This window comes from Phytophthora ramorum (assembly GCF_020800215.1).
Source record: "Phytophthora ramorum isolate Pr-102 chromosome Unknown Phyram_PR-102_s0002, whole genome shotgun sequence".
Taxonomy (NCBI): Eukaryota; Oomycota; class Peronosporomycetes; order Peronosporales; family Peronosporaceae; genus Phytophthora; species Phytophthora ramorum.
In genome coordinates this window covers 4,542,995-4,563,461 of record NW_027150648.1, presented here as the reverse complement: position 1 = coordinate 4,563,461, position 20,467 = coordinate 4,542,995, and the positions used below count along the sequence as shown (strand labels likewise).

General features: G+C 52.9%; 4 protein-coding genes across 4 annotated transcripts; 2 read left to right on the top strand and 2 right to left on the bottom strand.

The window, feature by feature from the left end:
• Positions 1 to 81: 81 nt before the first annotated feature.
• KRP23_2851 (Calcineurin subunit B) lies at positions 82 to 1,410 on the top strand (the record flags this gene model as incomplete). Its single annotated transcript, XM_067887630.1, has 5 exons — positions 82 to 154; positions 211 to 317; positions 421 to 505; positions 572 to 661; positions 719 to 1,410. The coding sequence occupies 5 exons, from the start codon at positions 82 to 84 to the stop codon at positions 1,408 to 1,410; spliced, it is 1,047 nt and encodes a 348-aa protein (XP_067750205.1).
• Positions 1,411 to 2,148: 738 nt separating this feature from the next.
• KRP23_2850 (Crinkler effector protein 5) lies at positions 2,149 to 6,658 on the top strand (the record flags this gene model as incomplete). Its single annotated transcript, XM_067887629.1, has 2 exons — positions 2,149 to 4,715; positions 5,668 to 6,658. 2 exons carry the CDS (start codon positions 2,149 to 2,151, stop codon positions 6,656 to 6,658), a joined length of 3,558 nt encoding a protein of 1,185 aa, XP_067750204.1.
• A 331-nt stretch (positions 6,659 to 6,989) lies between these two features.
• On the bottom strand, positions 6,990 to 7,307 carry KRP23_2849 (uncharacterized protein; the record flags this gene model as incomplete). The annotated part of the gene is made up of 1 exon (XM_067887628.1): positions 6,990 to 7,307. One exon carries the CDS (start codon positions 7,305 to 7,307, stop codon positions 6,990 to 6,992), a length of 318 nt encoding a protein of 105 aa, XP_067750203.1.
• Positions 7,308 to 8,332: 1,025 nt separating this feature from the next.
• On the bottom strand, positions 8,333 to 10,180 carry KRP23_2848 (uncharacterized protein; the record flags this gene model as incomplete). Its single annotated transcript, XM_067887626.1, has 1 exon — positions 8,333 to 10,180. The coding sequence occupies one exon, from the start codon at positions 10,178 to 10,180 to the stop codon at positions 8,333 to 8,335; it is 1,848 nt and encodes a 615-aa protein (XP_067750202.1).
• Positions 10,181 to 20,467: the final 10,287 nt, after the last annotated feature.

Genomic DNA, 20,467 nt, shown 5'->3' with positions numbered 1-20,467 from the left:
ACAATTGTAACGGCTCCAATTTGCCAGCCATTTTATCCTTCACAACTCGGCCCCAATACTGTGAACTGCCGCAAAATAGTCATGGGTGGAATGCTCAGCAACCAGGTGCCCGTAGCGGATGAGCGTATGCGGCACATGATCACTAAACTTAAGCGTAAGTGGCGACGACACCTGCCCCTGCGTCGAGCAGAGACTTACTCACTGCTGCAGTGACTTCCAAGGACCTCAGCGTGCTCTACGGCAGATTCTCGCGATATGATAAAGAGGTGAGCATGGCTTTCGCTTGGAATGCGCTGTCTTACTGCGCGGTACTGACCGTGAGTGCTTGCCCACCACACAGTAGCAACACTGAATGAAAGCCTGTGTGAATAGCTTGTGCAGAGCTGACAGCGCTCGTGTGTGATGCGATAATGCAGCAAGAGCGGCACGATCGATCGTGGCGAGTTTTACTCGTCCATCGACGAGAAACACTCAGAGTTTGGCGATGCGATCTTTGCTCTCATCGGTACGCTTCCACCCTCTTCCATTGCGCCTACAGAGCTTCTGCTCACGCTTCATGCTCTTGCAACAGACGAAGACAGCAGCGGCGTCTTGGACTTTAGTGAATACGTCGAAGCGCTGGGGAAGTTCTGCCTCCTGAACAAGGAAGACATGCTCAAATGTACGTTCCCATGGAGCCCGAACCAAGTGCGCAACGCTCACCCTTCGTCCTGTGCAGTCTGCTTCAACGTCTTCGACGACGACAAGAACGGCACGATCGAGGGCGAGGAGCTGACCCACTTGGTGGAAATCCTGCACGAAGACGACCAGACCAGCAACATGAAGCAGGCGCTCAAGAGCTTCGACTTCAACGGCGACGGCAAGATCGACTTCGCCGAGTTCAAGCAGCTCAACTCGCAGTTCCCGAGCCTGCTGTACCCCGCCTTCCGTATCCAGCAGAACATGAAAATCTTCACGCTGGGCGAGAAGTGGTGGGAGCGCAAGATCGAGGAGCTGGTCACTGAGCATCAAGAGAAGATCGCGAACCACGTGGCAGCTGGCAACGTCGAGGACATGAGCGACGAAGCTTTAGCCGCGAAGAGGGCCGAGATCGACCGCGTTGCGAAGTTGAAGCGGCAGGACCAGGCGATTCGCATCCGAATGGGGTGCATGTACTACACGTGCTGCCCGTGTCGACGGAAGCTGTACATCGTCGACGACGAGCAGCCCAGCGACAGCGATAGCGACTCGGACGAGGAACGAGCACGGCGAAAGAAGAAGGCCGCGCCCACCAAGCGCAAAAAGGATGGCAAGAAGAAGAACATCGTGCCTGTCGGGCCTCGGAAGCCTCTCAGCCAAGAGGAGCGGCTTGAGCGCGCGCGGAAGCGGAGACTCCGGGATATGCAGGACCGCCCCACACGCAAGGACTGAGCGGATCTCCCGACATCGCCAGTCTCCAGCCACGCGCGCCTCATCCGTCGCCTGGGAATTCAGAAATGAGCTCGCTGTCGCAGCGCCACGAGTTGGATTGCTCGACGTAAATGCCGCTGGTGTTCATCCGGTGCCGCTGACGCTGCCATCGGAAGCAGACCAATTGACTCGACAGCTTTGTCGTCGCCGAGGACCAACCCTTGACAGCATGCACGTCTTATCGTGCACGCTTTGCATTAATCTGCGATTAACCCTCATGACACAACAGAGACCGTGACACCCTCGCATATAGAGAGCTCTTCGCCAGGAGGTTTGCACGGCCAAGGCAGTAGAGAGTCAGAGGAAACACCGTATGCTGGCAGCAACCCTCGGAGATGGACGTCTGGCGGGCATTTCAAGCGTCCATCTTCCTCATTTGGCAGCAAAGACGTCGGGGATCCACCCCCATCAGTGACATCGCCACCAGATTCCAAGCATGGCCTCGACTATTAATACATGCCATGTGAGCTATTAATAGTGATGGCCGCGTGCATGTGTCGTCTGCTTTGTATCGCCTGACAAGCGAGACTTGGTGGTGCCGAGGCGTATGTCGCGACGTCATGACGACCAGTGCCTCCAGCTTCAAGATGGGCACCTGCGTTTCTGGGCAGAAGGCAGCAACTCAGTCAGAAGGTCATTTCTGAATTACCCAGACAGCAGGAAGTTCTTTGGGTGGCGGTCGTTCCACAGCGCTAATTAATGGCGTCGCGGTTGCTGCTACTGTTGGCGGTGGCACTGCTGGGCCGAGCTGTTGCAGCCAGCGACGATGACGCTACGGTGCCCTTCAACTCGTGGGGCAACACTGTGGACACGCTGCAGTACGCGCTGGCCTTCATCGTGGTGCTGGTAGCGGCCCATCCGCTCGGGCTCTTCTTCCCCAAGCTGTTCAAGCTGCCGCTCATCACCGGATACCTCGTGATCGGTATCGTCGCCGGACCGTTCGTGGCCAATCTGCTGCCCAAGGCGCTCGTGGACATGCTCTCGGGCTACGTGAGTGCGTTGGCGCTGTCGTTCATCTCGTTCCAAGCCGGCCAGGAGATCTACCTGCCGGAGCTGCGGCCGCAGCTCAAGCAGATCTTCATTCTGCTCAGCGTGCTCTACGTGACGGCCATGGTGATCCTCACGGGCGTGCACTTGCTGGCCAACAACGCCTTCTTCTACGACGACTTCATCTTCAACTGCCAGTTGGGGATTGCGCTCATGTTCGGCTCCATCTCGGTGCTGGGCTCGCCTGCAACGGTCATGGCGATCAAGATCGAGCTCAACAGTGTCGGCCCATTCACCAACCTGATGCTGGGCGCGACCATGACCGCCGAGTTCGTGGTGCTGGTTTCCTTCTCCATCTCGCGGATCGTGTGCTCGATCTACTGCGCGGATCTGCAGGTTTCCGTGGGGAACTTGTTCTTCACGCTATCGGTTGTACTGTCGAACCTGCTGCTCGGGGCTCTGCTAGGACTCGTGATCATCCTGATCTTCAAGATCCCGGGCAGCGCCGCGGACGAGCACATGGATCTCCACGACCCCCAGTCGATCGTCGGCTCCAACTACAGCCAGAAAGTCGACCTGGAGTCGTCCATGGACCCGGACAGGATGCCGCACCCGCACAATGCGTACGTGGAATCCACGGACGGCGAGCGCAAGGCCAAGAGGCCGTCGTTCTGGACCACGAGGATGTCGCTGTACGTGAAGGGCTTCCTCTGGCTCACCATGGGCTACGTGTTCTACATCTCGACCACGACCATCGGCGAGGCGACGGTGGCGTCCTACGGCCTGTCGTGGGAGGTCAAGTTCGAGCCTTTGCTGGTGCTCATGGTGGCGTCCTGCCTCGCCGGCCACTACTCGTTGATCCGCCACGACATGCACGTCATCCTGGACACCGTGGCGCCGTACATGTTCCTGCCTTTCTTCGTCATGACTGGCGCTGCCTTGAAGCTGGACAAGGTGGTGGACGCCATCCCGCTCATGAGTCTGTACGTTTGTCTGCGCTTCGTGTCCATCTTCATCGCCTGCTACTTGGGTGGGCGCTTTCTGCTGAAGCTCACGCCGAGGCAGTACAACAACCTGTGGCTCACCATGACTCCTCAGGCTGGCGTGGCGCTCGGCTTGGCCAACGAAGTCAAGGCGCTGAGCTCGGATGCGTGGGCCGGCGAATTTGCAGCGACCATCGTGGCGGCAGTGGTGGTGAACCAGATCATTGGCCCTGTGCTGTGTGCGATCGGCCTGAGTCGCGCAGGCGAGAGCATGTACGACCGCGTGGCTGAGCTCCAGCCAGCTGAAGACGGCGCCGATGTGTCGGACAGTGAGTCCAGCGTCAAAGGCGGCAGGTCTTTCCACCGCGCTCGCAGTCGTCTCTCCAGCAGCAACATCACGCAAGGAAATGGCGACCCACGCGCCTTGCTCCCGTTCTACAAGGTCCAAAGCGCGGTGGTCATCGGAGAGGACGAAATCGCCTTCGAGGTTGCACTGGAGCTGTCGCTCTACGGGGCTCGGGTGAACGTGCCGCTGCTTGACCAGGAGCAGGCAGAGAAATGGCACGCCATCAACGAGACGATTTTGAAGCGATCCGCCAAGGGCGAGCTCATCCAGTTCAAGAACAAAGTCAGAGAGCGGCAGGACGACGAACACGTGCAGGGGATGTCCTCTGCAGACGTGTTGATCTTCACGGGGGACGGCCAGCGCACCTTGGAGCACGTGCGAACCATGAAGGCGCTACTGGGAGAAGCGCACCCGCGCATGATCGCGGTGGTCCCGGACTGCACGTTGAGCAAGGACCTCACGGACCTCGGCGTGCTCATTATCCAGCCGTCGATCGCGCTGGCAAACATCGCTACGCGCATGGCGCTGCTCGACCAGAGCCTGGCCGAGTCTCTGTCGCAGGAGATCAGCACCACCAGCGACTTCGCCACCGCCGCGTACTTCATGAGCCGCGACTCCGTGCACTCGCTGTCCGAGATGCGCCTCGACGGGCGGCGCCTGGCACTTGGCAGAAGCGTCGTCAACCACCACTCGGTCAACTACGACCGACTAGCGGAGGCCTTGGCGGCCGAGAACCTGCCGATGCCGCCGCCGCCATCCCGCGTGTCCATGTTCGGCACTTCCGCTGCCGGGTTCGACCCGTTCGCTCGTCGCGGGGACGGCATGTCGGCCTACGAGCACTTCGTGGTGCAGGATGAGCCCGACGCGAACGACGAAACAGTCTTCAACGCCCAGTTCGTCCAACGCTCGCCTCGCTTGGGCGTTTTCCCGTCGCCGCACGCGACCAACCCGTACGCCTTCGTGCGCTCACGCTCGTCTCGGAACTCCGGAGGCAATCGGCCTCGTTTGAACTCGACTGGCAGCGTCCAGCGTGGACTTCCTCGAACATACTCGGATATCGTGTAGAGTGGAGCCCAACCTCACAGTTCTAGCTGCTCAGCAGCCACAAACAATAGTTAAAGCACGGCGGATGCAAGCTCCAGCTCTAACGCCGAGCCTAAGTTATGAGAACGAGTACATGTAGCAATTGATACTTCTACTGCGGGATATCAGTGGATTCCGAATGTTGCTGAGAGCGAAGAGATTCAAACATGGACTACTAGCAGCTCAAGCTGAAATCGCTGCTGGAGAGATTCCCAGTTGGAAGATATCGCCCGTGATATAGCGCTGCTATCAATTGTGGACACAAGACTACCGTTCCGAATGCGGCTGAATTGCTCGTGAATCGAAGATCAGAGTGGCCATCCAACAAGCCTGCTGGGATCAGTATGGTGATCGAACTCAAGAAGATAGTCAAATTCTCCCATTTGTCTCAAGCTCTGGGCCGACTTGCAAGTTGCAGTCCCAAAGCACCTCTGCACTGTTATCCGCTAAAAACAAATGTTGGCGGTTGTGTCAGAAAGAGAAGGCTCAGTTCCATTTCATGCTTTATTCATTGCCCCGACGCTAAAGAAGCTGAAGGTAGATGATTTTTTGCCGTTGCCAAGTGATGGTGCCGATGAGATGATGGATTGATGGCTGGCGAGTTGGAACCGGAGTTCTTGACGGAGAGAAGAATGGAGTATGCTCAACACTTGGTGCAGTCGATGCCTATGTATACTCACATGTATGTGTAGGCACGACTTTAAACTACTACCAAATCGCACTAATTGTGTAAATTGTGCTCACACGTTCTCCTCTTCAGTGCCGAAGTTGTTTGCTGCCGCTAGAATGAAGTCGTTAGTTGTGTCTGGCCGTTGGAAGCGGGAAAATCGTCACCGCGAGGATTGAGAGTTTTCTGAAAGTCGGAGATCTCATCAACCTGCTCAAGGAGAAGCATCCGTCTATTATCCCGTGTGAAGCTGCAGACGTGACGCTCTGGGTCGCTAAGAAGAAAGACGGCAGCGGATGGCTCAAGTCGAACGACGTGCACAAGTTGGTGCAAGGAGACGATATCATGAAGATCCATCAGAATAAAATGCACGTAGCCTATCGTCTCAGCAACGCTGCGTTCGGCTTCCCAGAAGAAGACGACGCGGACGCTGAAGATGGCGCAATTCACGTGCTCGTGGCTGTTCCAGGCCTGGAAAGTCGGGAGTCTGCAAAAGAGCCACATCCGGCTCGGAAAAGAAGATGGGACGTGCTGAACGATCTTCTTGAGAGCAACAAGAAATCTAAGAGCGATCCTGCTGAGGCCTCAACGGATTTCCCTTACGATGAAGTCAACAACATCGTACAAGTGGGATCTTATGAACAACCGTGGAAGCCCATTCCGGATGAAAACCTCGAGGTGGTGCAGGAATACCTAGCGATGTTGACCGAAGCGTTGGGATCCAGCTTGTGTGCCAACGAACGAAAGCACTACATTCTCCCAGTGCTCACCTGTGTGTGTACGCTTTTCGATGGAGACGCTCGGATCTGGGATCAGGTGACCATTTCCGGGAATCGCGTTCACGGACAGGTGACTTTCGATTTTGTCATTGAACGCGGCAGTAAACGCGTGTGTGTTGTCGAGGCGAAGCGAGATCATTTCCGGCAGGGTCAGGCTCGAGCCTACGTCGGAGGTGAAGCACTCATGGACGTCGAAGGGTTGACGGAAGTGTACTGCGTCGTCACGAATTTCGTGGAATGGCGTTTTTCGAGAAGTGTGGATGGGAAACTGGAAAGAGATGTGGTGATGATGTCGTCGGGCAATCCTGGGGCTTTGAAAGTCGTTGCGGGGAAGATTTACGCCATGCTGTCGGAATATGAATAGCTCTTGGTTTCTGTAGCTGCTGTGATCTTAGTAGCGAGTGCGTGGCTTCCTTTGAGCATCAGTTTGACTTTGAATGCGTGTGCTTTCTCACCAAGGTTGCTTCGCTTTGCACGAGAAACCGATTTGTGCTTTGCTCAGCCTGGTGCCGGTCAAATATTTCACGAGATTGAGATAGTTGGTGCCAATACGCAGTCTCTCTGCAGTCAACTTCTAGCAAACTCGTATATTCGACGACTCGCTTGGTTTGTACACGCTGGAAAGCAGGCGCACTATAATACTGATTTTTGCAGGGTGCGCAGACGCTCCACGCTGCTCTCGGGCTCGACTTTCGCTACACGAGAACAATTCGCTGAAAGCGGGACGTGGAACTGTGGCGGAGCGACATCACGTTTGACTCGTCTTGAAGCGCTTTCAGCTTCGTCTCCAGCTCTTTCTGTTGGCGCTTGGTATTTTCCGCTGTCACCCGAGCTGCACCAATCTGTTGTTGGCATCTCAACTCGCCTAGTTGAGCCTCACGAAGTTGTTGCTGAAGCCGCGAGTTTTCTATCTGGGGCTGGCCTTGTAGCGTGGCATGCGCAGCCAGAACTCCTTCGTGCATCTGCTGCAGTTGGTGAGCACTGCGGTCCCATTCTTCTCGTTTGGCCTCCATCTTGGTCGTCTGCTCGATCTGCGCGTTCGTAGTGTCATATTGTTTAGAGTTAAACCAGCGATGCACGTTGCCCTACAGGCATTTTCCTGCTGCAAAGAGAGCAAGCAGTTTTCAGGTCAACTGAAACTCGCTCTTGTTCCCGCAGCCGCTGGTGGGCTGCGTCGCCGAAGACTTCAATTGTTCACTTAGCAATCGCTGCTCAGCGGCGACGAAAGCCTCCATTCCCCGCGCCTCTCGTTTCATCCAAGCAGCGCATTGACGATAATCACGCCCCTGAGCAATCGGCCACGCCAAGTTTTCTTTCACAGTTTCACAGTCGGCCTCTTTAGCCGACAGCTCCACACGGTCCAGCAAATATCGTACGACAGCTTTCACCTCGTTTTGCACGTATGAGTGCAAGTTCGACTCGAGCCTTTTACTCCTGGCACACAATGTCTTGCTGCAGCTTTGTGCACGCTAGTTCGCGAGCAGTGATCGCTTCCTCTAGCGCTCAAATGTCCCGTTGCGCTCACCGTTCGCAACTTAATTCCTTCTGCCGCCCACGAAACAACCTCTTCATGTCAGATTCCAGATTCTTCCCGGCGTGGCGACTACACGCGAGATCTCGACGCAACATTCGCTTCTCAGCCTTTAGGCGTTTAGTCGTATTCTTCAAAGCTCCACACGTTCGCAGACCCATGTCGAGACTTGCTCCATCATCCATGAATTCTCATACATGTAGATCAGCGATGTAATTCGGGATGTCAACACTGGAAGACACCGACTTAGTCTTCGAACATCGACGCCCGTGCTGAGAGCTGGAGACCCGACTTTGCTTGCTTGGATTTCGCCGTCGCTGTCAACGCCGCCTTTCTTGCCCAGCGACCGGATGTTTGTCAACACAGCTTAACTTGGCACGGTTTGTTGCCTTCAGCAGCGCACATACTGCGATTTTGTAGGGAATGTGAAGCCCCAGCGCACAGACGCTCCTAGCTCGTTAAATATGTACGGACGCGCGATGTTCGTCATCGTGCTGTAGTTTCCCGTCAGGTCAGGCCTTCCAAAGTAGCAACGACATCCAGCAACGAGGCGCGGATAGCTTCATCACAAGTGTCGACTTGCGCGCACATGAGCAGCACGTTGCACGACTCTTTGGTCTGCTCTTGGGCCGATGTCTTTTGTGCCTCCAGTTCGCTGACCTTCTCGAGCAACTTCCAGCACTTGTCTTCAGCAGCAGAGTAATAGCGCTGAACGAACATCCGCAGAGATTCTTTCTCCGCAGTTTGAATCACCAGTGCATTGTCAGCGCCAACCGAGCTTTGCTTGTCGCCTTCGTTAGACGGTTGGCCGACGCTTTGGTGCTCCTTCTTGACCCGCTGCTCCCTCAAGGCCTTGTTTTGCGCCTTCAGCTCCGTCATTTCCGACTGCATCTTGCCTGCCAGCTTCTTCTGCTGAGATTCGACCACTTTCAACTCCGAATACTGTTTCTGTACGGTAGCTAGTTCATCGTTCACATTTTCCTTTTCAAGGCTTCGTGCTGCTGACAGATCCAACTTCTCCTGTAGTTGAGCAACCTGCTTCTCAAGCCCCACTTTCTGATCCTGCATAGCTTGCGCGTCGCTCTTCGTATCTTTCATCTCCTGTTCGAGCTCCTCGAGCCTCATCGTCTTCTCGGACACAGAGTCCATACTCGAGCTGAACTTGGCGTACAGGATGTTGAGTTCCTCCTTCCTCTGCTTACTTTTCTCCATCTGCTTCTCCGCACCTTTCAACACCGCAGCCATCTTCGCTTCCCTCGCCTTGGCTGCCTGTAACTGTGCCTTCAGCTTCTTAATCTCCGCCTCCTGCGCCATACTCTGCTGCACGACTTGAGACTCGTTGGCCTCCCGCTTTTCACGCGATTGTCTGGTCTCCTCCAGCAGCTTCAGATTGTGCCGTTTCAAGCTCGCCCGCTCCTCCTCCACCCTTTCAAACTCCTCCTTCAGCTGCTTCAGCTCCACATCCAGTGCCTTCTTCTCCGCCGCCAACACCTCAAACTCCTCGTTCGGCTCCACAAGACTGGAATGCATGAGCTCTTCCTGGTCGGCTCTCAACGACGACAGCTCCATCTCCTTCTCTCTCTCCACCGCCCGCTTCTGGGCCAACTGCGTCTCCAACTCCACGACTCGGTCGTCCATCAGCTGCCTCTCCACGGCCTCGAACACCTCTGTATCCTGTCTGCGCCTGGCCCCGTCCTGCGAACAGCTTGCGGCGTCCGCTTCGAGACAAACTGCCAGCAGCAGCTGATCCTGCTGAGCCTTCACCTGCTTCTGCAAAGTGTCCACCTCGACTCTAGCCACGACGTCCTGCAGGACGCCTGAGACCTCCTGCGTCTCCATCCTGTCCACTCTGTCCGCCAACTGTCCACTCAGCTGTCCTAATCTCGTCTGCCAGAGCTCGCAGCTCTGCAGAAACCTGTCCATTTCCTCGGTCGTGCGCTTATCCTGAAGTACCGAGGTATGTATACCCTTAGACCCCTCTCGTCCTGCAGGACGTCCTAGGATCGTATTCTGGCTCTGCAGCTTCTGCTCGAATTCTTGGCGCTGCGTCTCCATGTCCTTCTGCTTCTGGCGGTACACGCGGCCCATGTCGTCCTCCAGGACCCGCAGGCTGCGCTGGGCCTGCGCCAGTCGCTCGTCGAGCGCCTTTTTCTCTGCCTTCAGGACGTCTCGGTCTTGCAGGAGCTGCCGGTTCTCGCTCCGTAGCGCCTCCGCCACAATGCGCAGCGTATCGTCGCGCATGGTGCCATCATCAGGAGACAGTCGGCGCTTCTTCTCGGCGGACGAGAGCGGCGAGGATGCGCGTGGGCGCTTAGGAGAGCGCGGCGAAGAGGACGCAAGACGGTCTTCCTCCATTTTGAGTTCTTTTGGCGCCCTGGGATTTGAAATGCTAGACGGGCGTTATGGTGTGTGTAACGGATAAGTTCGCACCTATGAGACTTGATGAGGTCGACAAATTGCGCGCAAAAGTTGCCAAAACCTGTGAAACCGTATATGTTAGTAGGCATACTTTTTCACAGGTTTGACAAACTCTCGCAGGCGAATTTATCACTAAGTTCGTTTGTTATCATACAAAACGAACTTAGTGGTAAAAATGACAGGACGCGCTCCAGGAGAATGAGGTCCCTCCAGTCGGAGAAATACCACTTGTGATTCGGGTTTGGTTTGATTTATACCGATAACTTTTAAACGTCGATTGCACTCGGACGAGCTCTGCATCAAAACCGCTTACCAATCCCACTGGGCACGCCGGTGGCTATGATGCATAGAGTATCGTCTCAGTCAGTCAGCAAGACTCAAGATTTAGGACGAGGGTACTGTAACTTTTATCATTTCCTTGAGCAATAGCGTTATGTAGTTGCGCTCTTCGGGCCGGGTACAATTGTTTTAAAGTTTATAAGCGAAGCGGGAACGAAGTTCGAGGGAGTTGTTGATGTTGGAATTGGTAGGTGATTAAGGACTTGCATGTAAATGTGAAAATGGATTGATGTGCTTATTTGGAGCCTGGTAAGGAGAGCAAGGAAACCCTTTTGTACTGCCTAGATATGAAGTCGAATCTAGCTATCCATACAAATAGAGTGTTATCCAAGTCACCTGCAGAGCGATCAACCGAATCTACTCAGTCCAGTTCAGCCGTAGCCCCCCGTCGTCGTGAAGATGCAGCCTGCGTCGAGTCGAGCTTCCAGATTCGAAGATGAAAGTACAATATCGTCTTCGCTAAAGCTGACGAACGCATTGGCGGTCGTTGAAGTCAGCGAGTAGTCGGTGCAAAAGGATGTTAATCCCTCTGTATCTTGGAGTCGTGCTCAGTAAGATGCAGATTGGAAAACGAGTGACATTAATGAGATAGGCTACGTCCTGATTCACAACTGATTCATTAGTGTGCTCTCCTGGTGATCTTCTTCAATTTGTGCTGTAACCACCCGCATCCATCATTATGCGCACTTGTATGGGTAATTTTATGTTCGATACCACATGAGATCGAGCTTGGAATCTTGTTGGCGCTCCCAAGTTATTAATACGCAACCCAATCGCAATCAGTTGACCGAGAACATCCGAGCGTTTGGATAATGCAACTAGCTAATCTGTAGAGCTGATGCAGCTACTGATACTCCCCCTCAAGGTGCATAACCCACTAGCCCGCACATCTTGGTCAGTTTCACAAAATGTGGCGTGGTCAGCACCTTGGCGAAGAAGCCAGCTTACTGAGATTTGGATGGTGTTCGCTGAACCTCGATGACTTCACGAGTGACTTGATCCCGGATACAATGGAGTCGTAAGTCGATGATTTTTGCTCTGGATATACAACCTTGGTTTGTAGCAATATAAAGCACAGCCTTGTTGTCCACGTAGACAGTTGAGTATGGAAGTATCTGAAATCCCATATCGGCAAGTAAGTGCAGTAGCCAAATAATATCCTTGGTGGCAAGAGCCAATGCCGTATACTCTGCTTCTGCAGTAAACAATGTGACGGCAGATTTCTTCTTCGATTTGAAGACAATTGGGCCGCCACTGATCTTGATCAATACACCGGAGGTTGAACGACATGGTGCGGTGACTCTTTCCCAGTTTGCGTCACTGAAGCCCACAATTGTAACTATTGCTTGGCTTGTTCGCCGAAATCTCAGTCCCATTGAATGGTGTCTTTTACGTATCGGAGCACTCAAGTACCTGCTTGCCAGTGAACTTTATGGTGATTCTCCAGAAATGTAGACAGGAGACTGGTTGAAATACAGATTTCTGGGCAAGTGCCAATAGCGACGTAGAGTAGTGATCCAATTAGTTCACGATATGGCTTGTTTAACATTTCCAAACCGCTATGCCTCTCTGAATGAAATTCGTGACCAGGAACATTGGTTTCTAACTGCATGTGCCTCCAATTAGTCAAAATTCTTCAGCTGTTGATAAACTGTGTCTGCTTGAAAACAAGGTGACCTTCTTGACGATTGTACTGTACATTTATCCCAAGGATAAACCTCGTGTCGCCAAGTGCCTTCACCTTGTAGTGCTCAGCCAGGGCATTATCCACATTAGTTGCTTCTCCTGCGTCTGCTCTAGTGTTGTAATTCACAGAAAAATCGTTCGTGCGGCTTCCACGCAGCAACCCACCAATTCGCCGTACCAGGTCGGCGTTGTTGGGTTTGTGCAAGGCTCTTTGGTTCCCTTTGCGGTTCGGCCCATCCGAGTATAGTTGAGATTCCGCTCTCGCTAACTACAAAGCTTCAAACAGCTCCAGAAACTCACCAGAGCGGGGCAACTTCAGTTCCTCAAACTCTGTGACCCCCGCCAAAGGATGAACTTCGGCACGCGAGCGCTTTTACAGGTCACCAAACTCTGAATACACTCAGCTAAGAGATTGCGGTGTCCTGGGTTGTGCAGACCTACCGACTCGTTGATTCAACGAGATTTCCCTTCTCGGGTAGCGAGATGTGCCCACCCCGGGTCGACATTGATCTCGTGGCACTATCTGCCGATTCTCCTACAAGTTATGCCTCTCGGGGAACGACGGCAGACATAATCCAGCCCACGCAGGAACTTACCGGAAACTGTACGCTGTTCTTGGACTTAAAAGATTCTGCTCTGTTTTGTTATCTTTGTGTCTTCGGGGAGTCCTTTTGGGCTCTCCCCTTTGGTCTGCTATCAATCATATACAAATACCTAGTGAAATGGAGTCGTTATAGATCTCCCTGTGACTCTTCGCTCAGCTTCCTAATTGATCCTCGCCGAGTCGGGTCGCTATGGATCTCCGCCGACCCTTCGCTAGGATCCCTGATTCATCCTCTCCATCTTGGAATAGCTCGCAAATAACATACACTCGCTGAGTTCTGCCGGTGAGTCTTCGATTAGTGCGCACTCCAGTTAGGTGCGATGTACCTAACTGTCCCAAACAAGGTGGACCACCAAAAATATGAATTTCCCTACACCAGGCTGGTAAGTGTTTCGACCATCACTCTGATCTCCAACTTTCTAACGGTGAGAGCTTCGTTCAGTACCTCGCCCACGCGGTTTGATGGGCACATCGAGCTGCTCGTCATCTTCCTCCGGCGACTAGGTATGCTCTGCTGCTCCTCATATTGCTTGTCCTTGTCAGTACCCAGCTGTTGTTTCACCCTTACGCGCCTGGTAATCTCTATTCGACTCGTCGCGCTCGCCGCCGTTTCAGCTGAGGTGTCGTCCATATCAAATTTCTAGACCGTCGTCAGACCTCGTTCCCACCGTGCCCGGGCCGTGTGAGTCTCCTTTGACCCTCGATTGGTTACCGCCATGCACAACAAGGCAAAGTTATCCATGTAGTCCTCTGACGGCTCTGCTTGAGGTCGTCAAACATTGTGGAATTGCCGAGTCATGACGGGTCTTCGGCTGCGCCTCTCGTTCGACTCCAATTGCATTGCTGGAGGTTTCAGCGGTGTCTGATAGAGCTAGAGCTCCCGTAAGTTCATGGGATCCGCTTCTAAACTTGATTTGCATCGCTGAATCCGAGCATGATCCAGCGCTTGCTCGCGGAGCAAGAAGAGAACCAGCAGCAGCGTGGCGCTTCACTGGCTCAACTCATCTCCTATCTACTGACAAGCGTTCCTTCTCCAGACGATGCTTCGTTGCGTCAGTCAATCCTGGACGCTGATACTCCCGTCGGTATTCTATCGGTTTTGAAGCAAGGCGTAGTTCTGTTTCCTGGCGCGGTTATTGAGGTCACTGACCTTTGGACGAAGTTCTCCAAGTCCGAGCGGATCGCCGCTGCTCGCCTCAAACAGATGAAGTCTGTCATCGCTGAGTTGGCCACTTAGCACCATCGGCTGGACACGGTTATCCAAGAAGAGACGGCCGGCGTCGTTGTTGAGGACTTCAGATCTCGTCGAATCCTTCAACGCGACCATCGCCAGCTCAAAAATCAGGTCAAGGTGGACCTGCAGCTGCACGATGAGCGACCCTAAGCTGTCGAGAGGACTATTCAAGACCTTCAAACCGAGTTAGCCTCTCGAGAACGAACAATCGATCACCTCAGCCGGCAGTTAGTCGAGGCAAATACAGCGCAGATTGTTCTCCGCGGTGTGGCCACTAAGTACTTCCGTGATGCGCAAGAAGCCGCTGTGTTAACGTGTTCGAGTGGCGACTGCGCATTGGCTAATGTCGTGCGTGCCATCGCGAGGCAGGCAGAGGTGATCTTGAGCTAAAAGGCCGTGGTTCGTTACAGTGTGTTCATGACCCCCACCTGGCGGTCGCTGAACTTGTCGGGGTGGACGTACTGGGGCTGAATCGACGGGATCTCCAGATGCATTCCCCTTTGTGCCGTATCCCCGCCGAGTGTTTTCCAGAGACGATCGAACTCACCAGCTCGACAAGGCCCAGTGAGACCACATTCTGCGCTCGTCCCGTTGACTCGCCGAGTGATTTTTCTTCTAGCTCGGCGAATGCGGTTCCGTCGAGCTTGGTGTTGTCGTTTCCACGCCTCCTTCGATAGATTCAGCTGCTCGTTTGAGACGATTCCGTTCCAAGCACCGCCGCTCGGTCTCCCAGTTGCGGAACACTTTGGGACCTGGATTCCACGGAGCGTCTCCGTCGATACAGGAACCCAGCTTCCCCCATAGCTGGTGGTCCTCGTCGAAGTCGCTCGATAAGTGTCTCGCGTGGGGCTTATGAACGCCCAATCCTTGGCGAAGAAGGGTTCGACCCAGCGATGACCATGCTTAGCGTAGCGATGATCGATAAATATTCCGCTTCTCTTCCGATTAGGTCGGACCAATTCGTCTTGTTACTGGTCTCAGTGGGCGTCGTTGGGTCCTTCCCCGAGCCCAGTTCAACCAGAAGTCGACGACTTCAGCAATCCTTCATCGGACTCGCTGAATACGGTCAATCCAGACATCGCCAGCGCATTGGCTGTGTTGGTGAGCTTGTCGCAAGCTCAGATTACTGTTCTCAACGGCCCCATCACTTCGCTGAGTATTATATCTACGCAACCTTTGGACTCGTCAACCAAAGCGGTTTCGCCTGCGCACTCGAGATGGGTGTGGAGGATATACTTACGTTTCGTCTTCCTCGGCGAGCGTTCCTATGAACGTGATGTCGAGCAGCACAGCGATAGTCATGCTAATCAGAAATGTGTCCGACAGTCTGAATGAGAATGTTTTTTGGGGCCAGGGCTATTTGGACCCCTCTGAACTTAGACGTTCTAAAGCTAAATGACGCAGCAATAGACATGCTACAAGGAAAGACCAAGGAATACGCGTCGGTTGATACAGTGGAAGACACACGCACAATTATCAGACACGTAAATGTTTCCGGAAGAGTATCTAAACTCACCGAGTATTTCCGGGATGTCGCCACACAAACTCCGGATCAAGGTTCGTGCTCCGATTACACTTCTCCGAAAACTTAATTGTGGGAGCGAATTATGTCGCTGAACGCGTCTTCAGGTATGCCAACATGTACGACCACTACATCGGGGCAAAAAGGCTGACAGGAATCCTCACCGGAAAAATAGTTGTCATTCCACGTATTCCGTTGGTCTCTCACAACACCGGACTCCCATTTGATCTTCGTCGACGACAATTCCCTGTGTAACTGGTCTTCACAATGGCGATTAACAAGCTCAGGGACAGATTTTGTGCGAACTCGGCGTTTATTTACCACAGTCAGTGCTTGCTCATGGTCAGCTATACGTTGCGCTATCGTGAGCTCATCAAGGAGTCAAGTCAAGATTGCGATGGACTATAATGTACGTCGCAATGAAGGTAGGTATTGCATACTGAATGTTGTATATCGTGAAATAGTTGAGTAGGAGAGCAGAGGTTCCTCTCAATACACGCACCTCGTTGTTTTCGATGCCCTTCTATACATGATCATCCATACGAAATTAATCAGTGCACATCCCACTGAAATCGAATCTGCCAATCCCTGGTATTACTGAGAGGAACCTCTGTACTACCAAATGGTGACAGAGTCTGCTTACCGAATTCCCTATGTCAAGAAGTACATACTATGCGAAGAGACGTGAGGTAACAAGCCAAATTGGGCCAAACAGGCGTTTTTATTGGCTAAAAACGCAGTGTATGTCTTGACATAGCGAATTCGGTACTCCATCTTGTGACATTTTTACAAATCGCTCGTCTTTCACAAATCGCGATTTTTGCTTTCTAAGGGATGTTATCTGATCGATCCTAACAGGCACCTCTGACCCTAACAGGCACCCTCCCTACGCACACCTACGGGTGCGCTACGATCTCTGTTTGCAGGAAAGGAGGGCTCAGTCGGCTACAGCTGCTCAGTGGTGCTACAAGGCTCTGAGTGCGGAATCCCCTCATGATAAACATGGGATTTGACACCGATTTTGATTTGCAATGTACTTTTTGAGATGGTGCTGTCGTCCTTATATCACCGAGTTGGTTGGTCACCATTGCGTCGCTTGCTCGAAAGCAGAGCTGGGAACAGATCAACAGGAGCGTTTTTGTCGCCCTCCTTTCGATTGCAGCGTGCCTTGAGCCTGTACAGTTGAGAGTTTATATTTGTAGGGATAAGGCTCGTCATGAGTGGAGATTCCTACCACCGATAACAATGAAACCACGCGAGCTCGACGCTGAGAACGGCGAATTGCATCTTGCGAAATGACGAGACTGCCATCATCAAAAATGCCTGGCGTATCTGTGGGATTTGGTGCAGAGCGCGCCAAGAGCGCTATCGCGCTAGCTGCAAATAATAAGAACAAAATGCCTGGTAAAACTTCATGTACATGGGAACAGAGTGCTGTGCAGGAAGAAGCGCGATTCGTGGGTGAGCAGCCTGCTCAGGAAGAAATTCTTGTAGAAATTACACTTCGCCATGCTGTAAGCAGGTCTATCCAGACAAGAGATGCGTCTGAGCGATGAGCGAGAAGCACGGGAAATCATGACGGAGGCTGCTCTGTTTCCCGGCGGTTCGTTTAATGACAATGCTCTGGGATCGACTAAACTGTACTGTTCTTTGCAGTGTGCTTCGAACTACGTGAACTATTAATTAGAGCATTATAATGCAAGTACAGACAATCCTCTCCTTTGTGATAGCGTCGGGAACCACCACATTATCACTCGCTGGAGTTATTACAAGGCAGAAATGTGCCGTAAAATTGGTACATTTGAACTTAACAGCTCTACAGCGTCGACGTACAGCAGGCAGTACTGTGGAGCATCGAGAGCTGGAACGCCCTGCTTCCCAGCGTCTTCAGTAACTGCTGGAAGAAGACTGGCTTGCTTGACTACTACACGTGCGAGTACGCCAAGCCGGGCGTGGAGGATGACATCGTGAACGAGCTGGCAGAGATGCTGACGCGTCTCCACCCCTCGAATCCGATGTCGGTTGAAGAGCTGCTGAACCCACCGGACGAGAACATCCTCGCGGATGAACCAACGGACGAAGATTTCTGCCGGGTCGAGTCTTCAGAGCGCGAGAATGGGTGCGGTCAAGATGTCGGTGATGGCGGTATCGAGGACGAAGAAGAAGAAAGCACTTCTTCAACCTATCCAACGCCCGAAAACCTGTCCACAGAGGAGCTGAAGTGTGGAGATGGCGTGTCGAGCTCCGCCAGCTCACAGCTGACCACCTTGAGGTTGAAGTTGCTTGTGTCCAGTCTTTATAGGCGGTTGACTATTTGTATGCGACAGATAGTTCTCTGCATGTATAACTATCAGAGGAGGTTGTCACCTGCGAGGTTTCCTCCTCAATCCCAATTCTTCTCTGTGGGAACCAAGTGTCTTCCTTTTCGGTCTTCTCCACTCAAAGGTCGCTCGCTCCTATCTGCCTGCATCTTCTCAGGTTCTGAGCCCAAAATTACGTTTGGAGCCTATCGCGACTGCAATGAGTGGAAGACAGCCGCCACCGCCAGGAACGTCGCCGCCGCCGACACCTGCAGCGGGTGGAGCACCGAGAGCGCAACAAGTGACGACTACTGGGACTACGATTCGCGTGCCTTCAGCGACGACGCCTGTTATGGCTACACTAGCTGGTCAAGATGGATCTACCGGAGGTCTTATTGCTGGTGCTGGTGGTCATGTCGCGGGTGTTGGAGATTACGTTGCCGATGATGGTTTGCCTAGAGGTGGACTACCTTTCACTGGGTTTGTACCTGGAAATGGAATGCAGCCTGCTGGTGGAGTGAGCTTGTCTCGTGGTGAGGTAGTGCCGAGCAGTGGTCTCGGTGTGGCTACTGGAGCTCGTCCTATTGGGATGCGAACACCTGGTGGAGCTGCTACTCATGGTGCTGGCGTACTTCCAGTCGAGGCTGGAGTGGCTCAAACTGGTGCTGGAGTGCCTCGAGTTGGTTTGACTTCTGTGAAGCTGGATATTTCGCACAAACCACCAGTGATGAAAGGAAGTTTTGATCTTTATTCAGTACAGCTTCGTGCTTTCTTAACTCGCCTAGGTTGTTGGTGTGTGGTGGATGGATCTTACCGTAGTGATCAGCAGAACTTTACTGACTTAGCAGCACGAGATAATGCAGCTCGTGAGGCCATTTTATATGGCGTGCCAGCAGCTGATGCTGAGATGATCTGCCAAGAGGAGTCTGCGGAGGCTATGTGGAGTCGCTTTGTTGACAGACAAACGAAGCGCGAATACTCCAATTACATCTTCACTAGAGATGAGTTTGTCTCGAATCGGTACACACCTGACAAAACTATGGACCAGTGGCTTCGGGAAATGGAGACACTGCGCCGCCAGCTTTTCCATTACGGCAAGCAGATCACTGACGAAGATTATGCTGAGACTTTGCTGGGTCATGTGTCGAGGACACATCGTGATGTCGTACGTCAGTTCTCGAAACACTACGTGGTTCGTGATGGTGGAGCTGTACGACCTGTACCTACTGCAACGCAGGTGATGAATGCCCTACGTGCTGAGTCTGCTCTTGATGAACGTGTTGCTTGCGAAGCGGACGCGAAGCCTGTGCATGTTTGCTCATGTGGAAAGCAAGCGAAGGATGACTCGGCTACGACAAAGCCGAACGGGAATTCAAGTAGAGGCAAGCAGAACAGAAGGAAAGGTCGTTATAAAGCAAATCAAAGGAACGAGGAAAGGAAGCAGAATTGCAAAAAGAAAGAGACCCGAACCTGCCATGAGTGTGGTGAAGTTGGACATCTTCGAGCCAACTGTCCAAGTCGGAAGTCGGATGAGTCTGACCGTCCTGCCATCTCGGAGTTCAAGCGGTGGGAGAACAAGAGCGGTGGTAACAATACCAAGCGCACTAGCAAGAATTCAAGTGGTCTTTGTTGTCGTGTGCGTGGTGCTTCTGTTATTGCAGCTACGTCGGTCAAGACCTCTGCTGGTACTGAAATGGAGTGGGTCCTTGATTCGGCGAGTGACGTGCACGTATGCAACAACCGCTCAGTTCTGTACAATATCCGGAAGGATCAATTGCACTTCTTCCTGGGGTACGACGGAAATACAAGGGAAGATGAGGACGTTGGTGACGTGACTCTGCGGGTGACGAGCAATAAGTCACCATATAATGAACTGATGTTGCCCTTCACGAATGTGTTGCTCTCACCAGAAGCACCAGACAACTTGCTGAGCCAGGACATGCTGGAGAACGATGGATGGACTGTGAAGTATGGGTTTATCAACTCACAACGTGTGTGTTGGCTACGTAAAGAGCATGTTGAGCTGCTATTGACAAAGACTAACCGTCGATACCGCTTGAAGGCGATGGCAGCAGCTGTGTATAAGGTGCAGAGTGAAGTTCGACAGCAGACAAATGAAAGTGACTCAAGAGTGATTTTGAAGCGTAAGAAGGACAGTGATTCTTTGCTTGAACGCTGGCATTTACGTCTGGGTCATCTCAACCCGCCTGCCCTGCGGCGGATGGTGCGAGACGAGGTCGCTACCGGCATGAAGGTTGATCTGTCTGAGGACATGAGATCGCCGTGTTGGTCGTGTAGAGCGGCAAAAATGATCCGCATGTCGTACAAGAAGACACTGACTCGTCGAGCAACTCGGCCATTCCAGAAGCTGATGAGTGACATGTGCTACGTTAAAGAGGTCACTTACGATGACTATGAGCACTTTCAATTGATACAGGATGAGGCTAGTCGCTATCTCTGGGGCTTTATGTTATATCGAAAGGAGAATTCCTCTGATGTGGTGCTGGCTCACCTGAAATGGGTCATAGCGCAAGGAAAT